Raw genomic sequence first — 16,470 nt, forward strand, 5'->3', positions numbered from 1 at the left:
GCCTTCAAAACTGTGAGAAAATAAATTATCTATTCTTTTCAGCCACCATGTTTGTGGTAATTTGTAATGGTGGCCACAGGAAAAAAATACTCTTTGGAAATTGGCTGCACAGGTGCATCTTGAAAAAGCAGTCTGAAGAGGGCCAAGTTCCCTCTGGCTCTGTGGAGCAGTGTCCCACCTCCATGAGTCACAGTGCACAGGTTTGATGCCTCCTAGAGGGCTGCATATGTGGAGAATGTCATTCTCAGGATGTTAGGTTCCAACTACAAATTTGGATGCTCAGAAGTGAGACTGACCAAGGCTGTGCAAATGGCTTTTCTCATAAAGCCAGGCTGGAACTGGGGAAACACTCCGAAATCCTTGTTCCAGATATAAACCCGGAGGAGTTCCCTGTGCATATTTGCACTGTGGGCTAGTTCTCAAAGAGAAGGGGAAAGGGGGACAGGGGGAAATAGAAGAGCTTTAGGGCTTTCCAGACATTTTATGCAATCTAGGGAAAAAGATAATTCTTGGGTTTTAATACTTGAGACAAGGTTGATCTAAATGAAATGGTTGAATGGCCAGCTGGGTCAAAGCAGGACTTCTCAGACTATTCAGAGACAACCAGGGTGACACTTGTTTGTGTTCAGATAAGGCTGGTGAGGTGCCTGAGACGCCTGGCAGGGACACACCAGTCAAAGATGAACCTGTGGCCACTTCCCAGTCCAGGAGTGCCACATCTGGCTCTTGGGAGAGACAAGTAGCAGAACCAGGGAGTGAATTCCTTTTGTATCTGGATCTGTGACTTATTTAGTTTGGTGGAACTTCCCTGCTCCATTTGCCCTGGAGAGAGATGACTGCATGCAGATCTCCAACCCACAGGAGCAGAGCCACTTAGGAAGCAGGCATGAGGTGTTACAAAGCTCCTGGGGGCACTGAAATCCAAGCAGACATGGCCATTATTTCATTTGCAGAAGTAAATGAGGCTGATTGACTCTGACCATCACCACGGCAAATCAAAAAGTCCTTGGCATGTCCAAGACTTCGTCTTCATTTCAAATAGCTTGGCGAGGGCAGTCTTCCAGCCCCATATATCCCCGGTGAATGTCAGGCCTGCATTTCAATCAACTTTTATTTCTAAATATACATTTCAGCAATTTTTCAGGAGCTGGGGTGGGGGGTTTGAGAAAGGAGAGGTATGGCTATGTTACAGTTCAGGAAGGGTATAAAAGGACATTAATCATTCCCATGGAAACCTTCCCGTCAGCAAGTCAAACTGCTGATATTAATGAGCGTGTTTCATATTTCATTGAGTCTCTCCTGGTTTCAGCTGCTCCTTATGACTCAGCTGGCAAAACACAAAGTGGTTGCCTAAGTAGTGTAGGAAAGTCCCACGGATAGGTAGGAAGGGGGCACTGCAAGGCCCAGCCAAGTCCCCCCAGGCTCTGGATGCCATACCGGTGCCAACTCTAAGTCCATCCATTATCCCTTTAGCTACTGTCTGCAAAGTGGGGGTAGGGTGCTCTATGGGACACCGGGCTTCTCAAAGCTACAAGAGGCAGACACGGTGGTGGGTGTCACTCTGGGGCCAGAGGCAGAGAATGCATATCCAACATGGAGGCAACTATGGAAAATGAAGATTTATTTTGACTTTAGCAGGATGCAACCCTTTGAAGAAAAAAATTGGACAAGACTTCCTCACCTCAACCAGAGTACCGATTAGCACAATTTTTGAACTTAGAAGGAAGAGGAGGGACTGGGGTAGAGGCCAGGAACCCCTATCCCCTTAGGACCTCAATTACAAACACAGTTGTCATCTCACAAACAAATCAGAGAGCAAGCTTCTTACTGCAGGATGCGAGCTAGGGCTGGCTAGGGCCTGGGATGCCTCTGCTTCCTGAACAGAACCTCTCAGGCACTTGGGATGCCCCGGGCAGCCCTTAGCCTGAGTGGTGAGGACAAAAACTGCCCAGGGAGGAGAGCCATTCTGAGGGGTATCTTCTGTAGGGTGGAGAGACCTGACAAGTCTGTGCCTAGAAAAAAGTGCCTTGGATGGCAGGTCCCCTTGCTGGCACACTATGTCTCTTCCTGTGCAGTGCTGGACCAAGGCTAGCCACTGACTTGGCTAAAGGTTGGGGCCCAGCTTTGGGGCCCAGCTTTGGGGAGGCCTAAGCCAGCATCTGCTACACTCACCGAGAAGGGCAGTCTCTCCGGTTGCAGGCGATGGGCTGCACAGCAGGGCGCACCTTCCCTGCGCAGTGAGTGGGGTTGACCTCTGTGCTGTTCAGGAGACACCTCAGGCGGGGCTGCTGAATGCCCCTGTTACCACAGGAGGCCGAGCAGGTTGCCAGTCTGTCCACAGACCACCAGTAATCTGTCATAGAAGGAGAATCAGAGGTGAAAAGAAGATTGCATTGTTGCCTATGTTCTGTGGGCATGAGGAGCTCTTATGAATGAGACTCTGTCCTTGAGTGGGCTTCATTCCCAGCTTAGGCAGGCGAGTGGTACGGTGTCCAGGAGCCTCTGGTGGCTTATCCATAAAACGAGAACAAAACCCCTACCTTGCAAAGTCGTGAAGGCTGGGTATAATGAAAGCAAGGGCCTAGCCCGGTGCTGGCACACAGAGAGTACTTAATCAGTGGCTGTAGTCCCTATTTTTAAATACATTTCTAAAGTATTTTTTCTTTCTAGTGGGTCACCAGTTGGACTTTCTTTTCCAACAAAGAGATACAAAAATATCAGATACTTAACAATCATATTTATATGTGTACATTTGAGTTGGACTTTGTAAATGTTACCAAAAAAAAAAAAAAAAAAAAAACCCAAAAAACCCCAGCCTACCCAGAGAGTCCTCATTTATATGAGATTATGACGTGAGGAAGAAATTCAATTTTTTAGAATTTTCTATTTGGGGGTCTGGGACTCACTGGTAGGAAAGCTGTTAAAAATAACTGTGGGCTGGTAAACTGGGAGTGCTTATTTGCAAGGTCGTATATTACAAATCTTGCAGATAGGCACTGGCTTCTGGTTTTCAGCAGAGAATGGCTGGTTGGCAAGAAAATGGAACATTTACTTTCCTGTCTGGAAAGCCAAATGGCAGGGGAGGATGCTTAAAGGGAAAATCCATTTGCTCAGAAAAATCTCCCTTCTCATGTGCTACATTGGTGCAAAATTCTGTCCCTTCCCAAAGAATCCTTCATTTTAGAATGCATGCAATAGAATTTTGCATTCCCTAAAAATAATCATAAATAGGCCACAGGTAGAAATAGCTCATGGAAAGCTTGAAAGCCTCACTTAATTTCTAAAGGAAGGCTCAGTTTGGGTTTGTTTCTTACTGTTTTAGGCCCATTCACAACTCTTTCTTGGTATAGCTAAAGCGAAGCCTCTGCCAAGAGCTTTTTAAAAAATTTTTTTTTAAAATTTAAATTCAATTTGCCAACATACAGTATAATACCCAGTACTTGTCTCATCCTCTGCCCTCCCTAATGGCTGTTACCCAGTCACCCCATCTCCCACCCACTCTCCTTCTGCAATCCTTTGTTTGTTCCCAGAGTTAGGAGTCTCTCATGGTTTGTCTTCCTTGCTTATTTTTCCTCCCAAGGGCTTTCTCACCTGCCCGTGTTCCTAGAAAGTTAATGCACGAGCCACACAGTCTGTTTTTTGATGGGGTCACAGAAAGGTGCCTACAAAACACTTAAGCACGTGACTGCAGCTGAAGACTCTTTAGCAAGATAAAGAGGTACTGGTACCAGTTTGATTCTCCGGTAGAGGAAGCAATAACCAAGCAATTCAGATCAAGAGGTTTTTTTTTTTTTTTTTTTTTCAGTCAAGCCAACAGAGAAAAAGTGTATGCATTAGTTTAATAGGCTACTTTGCACACATGCGTACGTGAAATTCTTATTAAACAAACAAAAATGAAACTCTTTTGGCTTTGATATATCACAGTGTTTCCTTGGTCCTCAGTGGCAGCAATGTTATGAAGTAGAAGGGCCTGTTTATGAAAGCAGCTCTGATTTTTCCAGAGTCTGCTGGGATGGTGCCTGGTGGCTCTTCTGAAGGGCCTCATCATATGGAAACATGGTTCAGCTTTGATTTTCATGCCCTAGGAACCACTGAAATCAGAAATCACTTTGTTTCATTTGAGAATTAGATTCTCTGGTGGACTTTCTCATTCAAGAAATAAACCCGGCAGCAGAGCCTGAAGGATTTCTTACCTTGGATCACTAAAGAGGCCTTCTGTATGAGTATTCCTGCCTCATTCTGAGCAAGGCAGCTGAATTCCCCTTGAGACCCGCCACTAAGATTTGCAACCTGGAGAATCTGTCCAGCTGCCAAGACATGATGTGTCAGTCCTGGGACAGTGGCAACTGGCTGACCACCATGGAACCAGGTGATATTGGGGGTAGGGTGGCCTTTGATGGGACAGCCTAGAAGGAGAGGAAGAGAGAGAGAGAAGACATTAATAAAGTGAAACGGGATATATACCTGATGAGTTGTTTTAGTATCTGTGGCTTAGAAGCCATGCATACAGTGTAGTCTCTACCTATGGCACTTTTTGTATGCTTGCCATTTCCAAGCCAAAGGATGTTTCTACCCAGGAATTTTGGGAAGGTGACTATTATTCATTCAGTTAAGTAAAAATTCTTAGAGTACACAAAGTACCTATTTCTATATCCTCGTACTAACATTTTTAAAAATGAAGGAATTAATATTCACTCACTGAACATTTTTCAAGTTAATTAGTTCCTATACTGTTTTTATACTAAGAGAAATCAGTTCTTCAAATGCAGCGAGTTGGAAAAAAATTCTATGTAGTAATAGTTAAGAATCAAACTTTAATTGGTTAAGGTCTAATATTTGCCACTATTTTACTGTTTATGTGATTTTCAAGCCTAAGTTTTTCAACAGAATCTAGGAAAATACTTGTAAACATTGATTTCATTTTTCTGTCAGTTAAGAACCTTGGCCTTCTAACAACTCTTACCAAGCACTGGACATATACTTCTCTTCATAGTCACTGAACATATTTTGATATGTTAAAATTCTAAAATATTAAACTTACATACTATGTCTACCCAGGCTTTTTTTTTTTTTAAGATTTTATTTATTTATTCATGAGAGACACAGAGAGAGAGGGACAGAGACACACACAGGCAGAGGGAGAAGCAGGCTCCATGCAGGGAGCCTGATGTGGGACTCGATTCCAGTACTCTGGAATCACGCCCTGAGCAAAGGCAGACACTCAACCACTAAGCCACCCAGGCATCCCTCTACCCAGAATTATTAAAGTAAACTAATTGCAATTGTGAGAAAAAACTAATTTTCTCTAAATTCAGAGTACTTGCTGAATTTGCTGTTGTGTCTTCCACAACTTATCTTCTACAGAAAATGTATTTGGATGTTTACTTTTTATTTTTTTTTAATTTAAATTTTAGGTAGCTAACATACAGTGCAATATTGGTTTCAGGAGTAGAATTCAGTAATTCATCACTTACATACAATACACAGTGCTCATCATAACAAGTGCCCTCTTTAATACCCATCACTCATCTAGCCCATCCCCCACCCACTCCCTCCATCAACCCTCAGTTTGTTCTCTATCATTAAAAGTGTCTTATGGCTGATTTCCCTCTCTCCTTTTTTTCTTCCTCCCTTCTCATATGTTCATCTGTTTTCTTTATTAAGTTTCACATGAGTGAGATCATATGGTATTTGTCTTTCTCTGACTTATTTCACTTAGCATAATATACTCTAGCTCCATCCATGTCATTGCAAATGGCAAGATTTCATTCCTTTTAATGGCTAAGCAATATTCCATTGTATATATATCACCTCTTCTTTATCCATTCATCAGTAGATAGGCATTTGGGCTCTCTCCATCATTTGGCTATTGTTGATAATGTTGCTATAAACATTGGGGTGTGTTGTCTCCCTTCGAATCTGTATTTTTGTATCCTTTGGGTAAATACCTATTAAGTAGTGCAATTGCTGGATCATTGGATAGTTCTATTTTTAATATTTTGAAGAACCTCTACATTGTTCTCTATAGTGGTTGCACCAGCTTGCACTCCTACAGCAGTGCAAGACGGTTCCTCTTTCTCTGCATCCTTGCCAACACCTGTTTCTTGTGTTGTTAATTTTAGCCATCCTGACAGGTGTAAGATGGTATCTCATAGTGGTTTTGATTTGTATTTCTCTGATGATGAGTTATGTTGTATCTGATAGCCATGTGGATGTCTTTTTTGGAAGTGTCTATTCATGTCTTCTGCTCATTTCTTAACTGAGTTATTTATTTTTTGGGTGTTGAGTTTGATAAGTTCTTTGTAGCTTTTGGATACTTACTCTTTATCAGATATGTCATTTGCAAATATCTTCTCCCTTTCTGTAGGCTGCCTTTTAGTTTGGTTGATTGTCCTTTTCTGTGCAGAAGGTTTTTATCTTGATGAAGTCCCAATGGTTTATTTTTGCTTGTTTCCCTTGCCTCTGGAAATGTGTCTAGCAAGAAATTGCTATGGATGAGGTCAAAGAGGTTTCTGCCTTTGTTCTCCTCCAGGATTTTGATGGTTTCCTATCTCACATTAAGGTCTTTAATCCATTTTGAATTTATTTTTGTGCATGGTGTAAGACAGTGGTCCAGTTTTATTCTTCTGCATGTGGCTGTCCAGTTTTCCCAGCACCATTTGTTGAAAAGACTTTTTTTCTATTGGATATTTTTTCCTGCTTTGTCAAAGATTAGTTGAACATACAGTTGTGGGTCCATTTCTGGGTTCTTTATTCTGCTCCATTGATCTTTATGTCTTTTTGTGCCAGTACCATACTGTCTTGATGACTACAGCTTTGTAATATAGATTGAAATCTGTAATCATGATGCCTCCACTTTTGTTTTTCTTTTTCAGAATTACTTTGGCTATTCAGGATCTTTTGTGGTTCCATAAAAATTTTAGAATTATTTGTTCTAGCTCTGTGAAAACTGCTGGTGGCATTTTGATTGGGATTGCATTAAATGTGTAGATTGCTTTGGGTGGTACAGACACTGTAGCAATGTTTGCTTTTCTAATCCATGAGTATTTGTGTCCTCTTTAATTTCTTTCCTAGGTATCTTATTATTTTTGGTGCAATTGTAAATGGGATCAATTCCTTGATTTCTTTTGCTGCAGCTTTGTTACTGGTGTATAGAAATGCAACAGATTTCTGCACATGGATTTTATATCCTATGACTTTGCTTAATTTATGTATGTGTTCTAGCAATTTTTTTTTGTGGAGTATTGGGTTTTCTACATAGAGTGTCATGTCATCTTCAAATAGTGAAAATTTGACTTCTTCCTTGTCAATTCAGTGACCTTTACTTCTTTTTTGTTGTCTGATTGCTGAGGCTAAGCCTTCCAGTACTATGTTAAGTAGTAATGGTAAGAGTGGACATTCTTCTTGTCTTGTTCCTGACCATAGGGGAAAGGTTCCTGACTACAGGGGAAATATCACTGAGGATGGTATTAGCTATGGGTCTTTTGAATATTGGGGGAGACATTGTTAGAATTTGTATAGGATGCAGAATTAACACAAGAAAGGTCCTTAGATATTGTCTAGCCTTGTGAGAAAGGAAACTGAGGCCTTGAGATGTTAAGACAATTCAAGATCAAGTGACACGCCTTCTGATTCCTTACCATGTGTTCTTTTTCTCATGCCTGCTACCTGTTCAGCTGGGCATCAGCAGTTTTACCTAGGCACCTTGTTATCTTCTTCCTTTGTCTGCTCATTCTTTTTGTCCCCCCCCCATCTATCCCCCTCCTTTTTTACATTTTCATAGCAATTGTTTCATTGAAATGCTTATAGCAGACTACTTTGAAGAAGGGCCCTGGAAAAATAATGCTAACACTGACTATAAGAAGTTCAGTATGGAATATTATTGTTACAGAACACTGTTCTTTATTCCTCCCTGTATTTTTTTTTTTTTTTTATTCCTCCCTGTATTGACTCACTTTGCCATGTAACTTTGCAGTGGCCTTTGATGATAGGTGGGCTGTACTTTCCCACCTCCTGATTTTGGGTTTGGCCATGTGACTACTTTGGCCAATAAAATGAATCAGATGTTATACTAATAATATGAAAGAGAAATTAAGAAAACAATTCCATTTATAATAGTATCAAAAAGAATAAAATACTTAAGAATAAATTTAACCGAGGATGGAAAATGTGTACACTGAAAACTATAAAATGTTGCGGAGACTATGTTATGTTAGGAAGGGGATTAGAAAAATTAATATAGTGAAGATGTCAATACCTCAAATGAACTATAGATTCAGTATAATCCCTATTAAAATCTCAATGACTTTTTCCTTTTTTTTTTTTCAGAGATAGAATAATCCATCTGTTAAGTTTATATGGAATCTCAAGGGATACTGAATAGCCAAAATAATCTTGAAAAAGAAGAACAAACTTGGAGGTTTCATACTTCCTGATTTCAAAACTTAGTATAAATCTACAGTAATTAAAACATTACAGTACTGGCATAAAGACATATAGACCAATGGAATAAAATAGCCCTCAAATAAACTCTTGCTTATATGCTCAAACAACTTCTAACATGGATGCCAGGACCACTTAATGTGCTGGGAAAATGAGATATCTACATGCAAGAAAATGAAGTTGTAGACTTACCTCACACCATATACAAAAATTAACTCAAAGGGATCAAAAACTTAAATCTTAGAGTTAAATGTATAAAACTCTTTTTTTGAAAAAAATATTTATGAGAGAGAGAGAGAGAGAGAGAGAGAGAGGCTGAGACACAGGCAGAGGGTAAAGCAGGGCTCCATGCAGGGAGCCTGATGTGGGACTCAATCCCGGGACTCCAGGATCATGCCCTGGGCAGAAGGCAGGTGCTAAACTGCTGAGCCACCCAGGGATTCCCCAAAACTCTTAAAAGGAAACATAAGCAGAAGCTTCATGATATTGGATTTGGCAATGAGTTCTGGGATATGATACTAAAAGCACAGGGCAACAAAAGACAAACTGGACATCATCAAAATTGAAAGTTTTTGTGCATCCAAGGACACTATCACCAGAGTGAAAAGGCAACCCACAGAATGGGAGAAAATATTTGCAAATCATAGATTTGATAATGGATTAATGTCCAGAATATATAAAGAATTCCTATAACTCAGTAATAAATATAAACAGCCAAACTAAAAAATGGGCAAAAGACTTGAATAGACATTTCTCCAAAGATATAAAAATGGCCAATAAGCACATGAACAGATGCTTAACATCACTAATTGTTATAGAAATGCAAATCAAAACCACAATGAGATATAAATCATATCCAGTAGAATGGTTATTTAAAAAAACAAAAATGACAACAGAAAATAACCAGTATTGGTGAAGATGTGGGGAAATTAGAATTCTTGTGCATTGCTGGTGGGAATGTAAAAGGGTGCAGCCACTGTGGGAAACAGTAGAGGTTCCAAAAAATTAAATTACAATTACCATAATGATTCAGTAATTCCACTTCTGGGTATATACCCAAAGGAATTGAAAGCAGGGACTTGAATAGCTATTTGTACAGTAATGTTCATAGCATTATTCACAATAGCCAAAAGGTGAAAACAACCTGAATGTCTATCAGTAGATGGATACATGGATGAACAAATGTGACATGTATGTATGATGGAATATTATTTAGCCTTAAAAAGGAATGAAAGCATGATATGTATGACAACCTGGATGAACCTTGAACCATTAAGTGAAAGAAGCCAGATGCAAAAGGACAACTATTGTATGATTTCACTTATATGAGGTACCTACTATAGTCCAATTCATAGAAGAAAGAAACCAGAATAGTGATTACCAGGGGCTGGAGGAAGGGGAGCATGGGTAATTTTTTTTTTTTTTTAATGGGTACAGAGTTTCAGTTTGAGATAAAAAGTTCTGGAGATGGAAAGCATGATGGTTGCACAATGATGTGAATATAATTAATGCCATTGAACACTTAAAAATATTGAAAATAGTAAATTTTATGTTATGAGTATTTAACCACAATAAAAGAAATGAGGCAGATGTGCTAGTATACTAGTTCCAAACCTAAACCTCAAGAGGCTGTGTATTTTTGCTTGTGATCATGTGCCTTTGCTATCACCGATAGAATATGCTTGGACTGGCCTGATGATCCCAAGAGGGAGTTGAAAGAAATGTGGAGAACAGCCAAATTCACCCCAGCCAAACTCAGTTTAGATCAGCTGAACTTAAGATCAGTAAGAATAAATTACTGCTATTTTAAGCCACTGAGTCTTATTATTGTTATTATTTCTTAATGTGGTGATAGCTAACTGATATACTTAGGGAGAAGAGATTTCCACAATTCCCGTAGGCCATGGATCCAAGGCTTGGGGTAGGGCAGACTTTCTACCTGTGTGCTGATCACGTGTATCTTCCTATTCAGATACATAGGAGGAGCAGTTCCCTGCATGCTCCTGGTGGCATCTAAGCATCTCTGTGGTATAAGGTCCATGGTGGTATCATTTTACTCCTGTCACAAAATCGGATAAGAATGACCTTAGGGAGAAGTGTATAGAAATCAGTCGAGGATTTCTTGGGAGCAGCAGTATCCAGCCCCCTTCCAAATGTACCAAATGTAGTCTGGAATCAGATGCTGAAATCATTTTCTAATAAGAGGCAGGAAAGCTACATTTATTTAGGCAAATAGCATGATTTAAAAAGTGTAGCTTGAAACCAGTATAGCTTTTCAGACTTACTTAAATAGGTCAATGTATGTCTCAATCACATCTGCTTTGAAGGAAAAAAAAAGGTGTCATATACTGTTAAGATGTTGGTTCCAGGAATCATTCTGTTTGGTCAATGGGGACAAGAACCCTGGTGAGGCTATATTCTAAATTGATAAATAAGAATCTTGCTATTTCCAAGGAAACATGAGATATTTGGCAAGGAAATCTCTTATATTTAGCCCTAATCTTCAATTTTCCAACTCCATTAGGATTGATTTTCTGACAGAGTTTTTAAGCAGAAAAAAGAGCAGTAGCAGCCTCAGGCTGTTTTATATGGCAGATGCGGATGAAGTTACTTACTGGGAGCCAGGAATCCTAGTCAGCTAAATAAGAGGTTCATTTGCATAACAATTTACATTTATAATCCTCCCTCCTTGGAATCAGAGGCAATAGTAAGCAGCCAGGACATCTCTCTTGGCCTATCTTGGGTCTTGGACGTGTTCCCAGGGCCTTCCAGCCTGGTGCTCCCAGTGTGAATGGGATGGGGCAGAGTTCCTTCCAAAGCTAGGCATGAGGGCTGCCGTGACACGAAATTCCTTAAACTCAACTTGAAAAAGATCTGCTAGGAGCAGCCACTGAAGTGGATGTCTGATCAGCGACCTTCCCAGTAATGCCTCTCATTCTGAAACCTATCAGGATCAAGATCACTTTTGTACAAAGTTTTAAAAAGAAAAGCAATTTTGTTACTTTCAAATGCATTGACTCAGATTCATTACTCTCAAAGAGAACGCTAGATTTTGATAGGGTTTTCTGGTTTCAGTTTTCTAATCTGTAAGTGAGAGTATTAAATTAGTCAGTGGTTTTGTAACTGATAGTTCTCTGAGGCCCTAAGTGTCTGCAGAAGTATCTGAGGAGGGGCCTTTGAGAGGGAACCTGCATGAAGTAAGGGCTTGGGGGCCTCTCTTACCTTTCAATCACAAAAGAATATATTGGGCTTTTGCGTGAGGTGATTCCACAATTGATAATCACTGAATTAGATGATCTTTAATGTGCTTTTAAGATTCCTAGATTTCTCAATATCATCTTAGACTCATTATCCTCATCCCTCTTCTTCCTGGCCCGAGATAGCCAAATTGCCAAGGGTAAAATAGACCAATCTATATTGCTTTGATCAATGTGTAGTGAAACTGAACTATGCTAATGCAAAGCTCATGGAAGAGATGTTATATATGAAGGTTATTTAGGACTAAGGTAAACTGAGACCAGGCATAGAGAGTAGGAAGGGGAGGGCAGCCTAGAGGAAGCAGTGTGAACAAAGGTACAAAGATAAGAAAACTTGTGTGGCTAGAAGAAAAGACTAGTTGACTTGGCTGAAACATAGAAAACATAATGAGGTTGGCATGGTATGTGGGAGTTGCAATAGAGAGGATCTTGACAGCCAGAATCTAGTCTTTTGGGAGCTCCTGTAGGTTTCTGAAGAGAGGGAGTGATCTAATCTAGGTTGGCTTTAGAAAGGATATTAAGGTAGTTCTTTGCAAGATACACTGGCTTGAGAAAAAGATATATAATTCAGTTCAGATGTGGTAAGAAATGAAATATATTTGCAGAGGTAGCTCTGACAGGATGTGAGGAGGAGAGTGATGAAGAAAATGAGGAAAAGCCTTTAAGATTGGAACACTAGTGAGACTATTAACAGAAATAGGTAAGCCAGGAAGAGAAGCTATTGCTTATCTTCACCCCTGGAGATAGAGGAGTTTAGTTTTAAGCATACTGACTTAAAGGTTGTGATGGTAGCACAGTTTAGAAAAAACCCATCAAGATGGCAAAGATAAAAATGTAAGTAAGTCAGAGATATTAACTAGAAACAAAATTTGGGAACCATTTTCATAGATTTGTATGGATGAAGTCTTCAATGAAAAGAGATCAGGAAAGTCTCAGGACAAAACAGTGGGGGAACTCCAGCATTCAGTGATTAAAGGAGGTATTAAAGTAGTCTGAAAAGAAATGGCCTAAAAGATAAGAGGAAAATTGAGACTATGTGATATCATGGAAATCCAGAAAGGGGACAGATGAAAGAAACTAGTTGTTAAGAAATAAGCAATTAGTAAGAATTTGTGTGTAATGAATGAATAGCTTCATTTGTTTATGAAAATAACTGAATAAACAAACATTTTTCCCACAATCCTCCCAACTCCCTGCTCAGGCAATATGTAAACTCATTCTAACTAATTAAGGCTAATTAATAAAATCAGAAATAGAATCAATATATCATTCAATGCTATGCACACCCATTTGTTGAATTTAAGAGAAGATTTATCTCTGGGTGTTGAATATTTTTTTATTATTTTTTTATTTTTTGGTGTTGAATCTTTAGAAGTGAACCAACATCCACAACCTGATAACCATGGGTTATTAAGAAGATAAAAAAATTAAAGACGGTGAATAAGAATGCTTCAAATGTCACAAGAACGGAGTAGATCATGACCAGAAAACTCTTAAAACAACTTGACTGGGATTCTAGCTTCCAGTAATGGTGAATAACTTGGTTGGACTAACCTTCCTACAAATAACAATCATAAAATCTAAACAACAACCCCTCATTAAACATTATAAAAGCACTGAAAAGTGACCAAAACCAATGACAGACACAGGAGGGGAGTCTATCCTAGAAACTCAGGAACTGCAACAAGTGTCATTTGCCAGCTTGTAGCTTTCTACCTGAGGAAATTCCCCAAAGCCCACTCAGGGAGTTGGCTTAAAAGGCCAGAGGAGAGTCTGGAGGGTCTTAGAACAGCTGAAAAGTTAAGGGGGGAAAATCCTGGAAGAGTCACAGGGAGAATAAACCTCAAAATCTGTATCAATCCTGCCCAAACTGTTAGTAGACAAAATGCAGAGGACCCAGCAAAAGAAGCAGCTAAAAGCTGAAAGAACAGAGTAGAAAATACACTTGTGTTCACTGCAGGGGAGACATAGGTTGGACTTTGAGTTCAGCTAAGTTAACTGTCCACTTGAACAAGAATAAACACTCTTAGGGAACATAACAGAATCTGAGTCTCTACAATAGACCATTTATAATGTTCTGTATACAATAAACATTAGACAAGAAGAAATGTGACCCATGAATTCTCTGGTGCAAATGTTTCAATGAGTAGAGTGATTTTAAAGCAACTGTGATAAATACGTTAACGGGCTTAAAGGAAAATACACTCATAATAAATGAACAGAGTATTTCAGTGGAGAAGTGGAAACTACAAAGACAAATGCTGGGGCTGAAATGTACAAGAATGAAAAATTCACCAGATGGGCTTAACAGAGAATTGGAGATGGCCTGACAGTTAGTGAACTTACAGCCTTTAAGGGTATATTAGTTTCCTAGGGTTGCCATAACAAAGTATCACAAACTAGGTGACAAAACAAATTTATTGTCTCACAGTTTTGGAGGCTAGAAGTCTGAGATCAAAGTGTCAGCAGTGTTAGTTCCTTCTGAGGGCTGTGAGGCATAATCTGTTTTATTCCTCTTTTCTAGCTTCTTGTGGTTTGCTGGCAACCTTTGGTATTCCATGGTTTATAGATGCATCACTCCAATCTCTGCTTTCATGGTCACATGGAGTTCTCTCTTGAACATCTCTGTGTATAAATTTCCCCTTCTTGTAAGAACACCAGTTAGATTAGAACCCACCCTCATGACCTCATCTTAACATCATCCTCTACAAAGACCTTATTTTTTAAAAAAGATTTTATTTATTCATGAGACACACACACACACACACACACACACACACACAGGCGCAGAGACACAGGCAGAGGAAGAAGCAGGCTCCATGCAGGGAGCCCGACATAGGACTCGATTATGGGACTCCAGGATCATGCCCTGGGCCGAAGTCAGCGCTAAACCGCTGAACCACCCGGGCTGCCCTACAAAGACTTTATTTCTAAATAAGGTCCCATTTATAGGCTTACAGGCACAGAGGGTTTGGAATTTCAATATCTTTGGGGCGGACATAATTCAAGTTCTGGCAGAGGACTATCCCAAGCAGAGCACAGCAGTCTGGATGAATTGATGAGATAAAGAACAGAGTTGAAGAGGCTGAGGCAGCTGGAAGTTGTTGAGAATTTTGGAGATAAGAGTGCTACATAGAAGAAGTCTGCATATCCAGAAGTCTGCATAAATTCATGCTGATAATTTGCTCAATGAAAGATGTAATGCACAGAGTGAAACTCTCTAAGACTGAACAAAGACCAACTAAGTAGGTAAGCTTAATATTTCCCAAAGCTCAAATAGGGCTGGGAGACCTTCAAGTTCAAGACGAGCTAGATTGGAATATCCTTGATCATCTGGGGCATGCAGTAGAGACCCTAGAAGGGCCTTAGAATAAACACTACTTCAGAGCTGCCCTAATCATGCTTAAATAAGAATCCTTAAAATGATAAAATTAAACTTTGAATAACTTGACCGCTTAACAGAACAATATCCAGCAATCTGTAGAAGACAACAAAATCCAGACACTTAATTACACAAATTTACAGTGTCCATCACTGAATCAAATATTACTTGATAAGTCTAGAAGCAGAAAAATGTGATTTATAACCAAGATAAAATTCAATCAGAGGAAACATATCTAGAAATTATAGGGATGACAATTAGTAGAGAAGGATATTAGAGACTTTATTTATTTGAGAGACAGACATAGACAGTGAGAGAGAAAGAGAGCATGAGTGGGGGACAGAGGGTGGGAGGCAGAGGGAGAGAGAGAGAAGCAGACTCCTCACCAAGCAGGGAGGCCGACACACGGCTTGATTCCCAGATCCTGAGATCATGACCTGAGCCTCAGGCAGACGCTTCATCAACTGAGCCACCCAGGTGCCCCAAGATTTGGGCATTTTAATGTGTATAAGTAAATTATTCCTTTTTTTTAAAAAAGATTTTATTTATTAATGAGAGACACAGAGAGAGAGGCAGAGACACAGGCAGAGGGAGAAACAGGCTTCCCAGGGGGAGCCCGATGTGGGACTCAATCCCGGAACTCTGGGATCACGCCCTGGAAAATTAATTGGGGAGGAGGTGGCAAGGAGGTGGAAGTACAAGAGAAATAGAAATGGCAGCATGTTTATTGAAGCTGGGTGATTTATGCTACTCTGTTTACTTTGCATATATGCAAAATTATCCATAATAAAAAGGAAGATACATATTTGCATTGTCTAAATCATGGATCATCATGAACAACTCAGAGTCTAAAGAGTTGCTTTTCACATATTCTGCTTATTCAGGTTATGCTTTCTTTTTTTCTTTTTCTTTAGAGAAGGAGTCGGGCAGAGAGATAGAGGAAGAGGGAAAGGGAGATGGAGAGAGAGAACCCTGAGCATGCTTCACACTCAGTGTAGAGCCTGACACAGGGCTTGATGTCATGACCTTGAGATCATGACTTGAGCCGAAATCAAGAGGTGGACACGTAACTGATGAGCCACCCAGGCGTCCCTGTATGCTTTTTCTATGAGTGTTTGGCAAATTAAAAAAAAAATTGCTGTTCCAGCCTGCTACTTTCAGATATTTCCTCAAATGCTTTATAATCTGCCCAACTTACAAATTCCTACTGCTGGGTTCACCTTCATTCATTTAGCCCCATTGAAGTCAGAGATCACTTTCATTTGTACTTCTATCACCCCTGATTCCAACCTTTAGTTCAGTTGTTCAGTATGGCTGAAACTGCTAGTGATCCCATCATAAGTGTCCTCTCCTTCCTGGAGTAAAAGAACCCTGAAGTTTGGTTAGGTA

The 16,470-nt window shown here is 39.9% G+C and overlaps 1 protein-coding gene across 1 annotated transcript in view; it reads right to left on the minus strand.

The window, feature by feature from the left end:
* ADAMTSL1 (ADAMTS like 1) overlaps positions 1-16,470 on the minus strand; it is a 379,096-nt gene that overhangs the window by 27,571 nt on the left and 335,055 nt on the right. The window contains 2 exon segments of the mRNA XM_055302598.1: positions 2,173-2,353; positions 4,194-4,406. Coding sequence (XP_055158573.1) covers positions 2,173-2,353; positions 4,194-4,406 — 394 coding nt within the window.

Source organism: Nyctereutes procyonoides, unplaced genomic scaffold (assembly GCF_905146905.1).
Source record: "Nyctereutes procyonoides isolate TBG_1078 unplaced genomic scaffold, NYPRO_anot_genome, whole genome shotgun sequence".
Taxonomy (NCBI): Eukaryota; Metazoa; Chordata; class Mammalia; order Carnivora; family Canidae; genus Nyctereutes; species Nyctereutes procyonoides.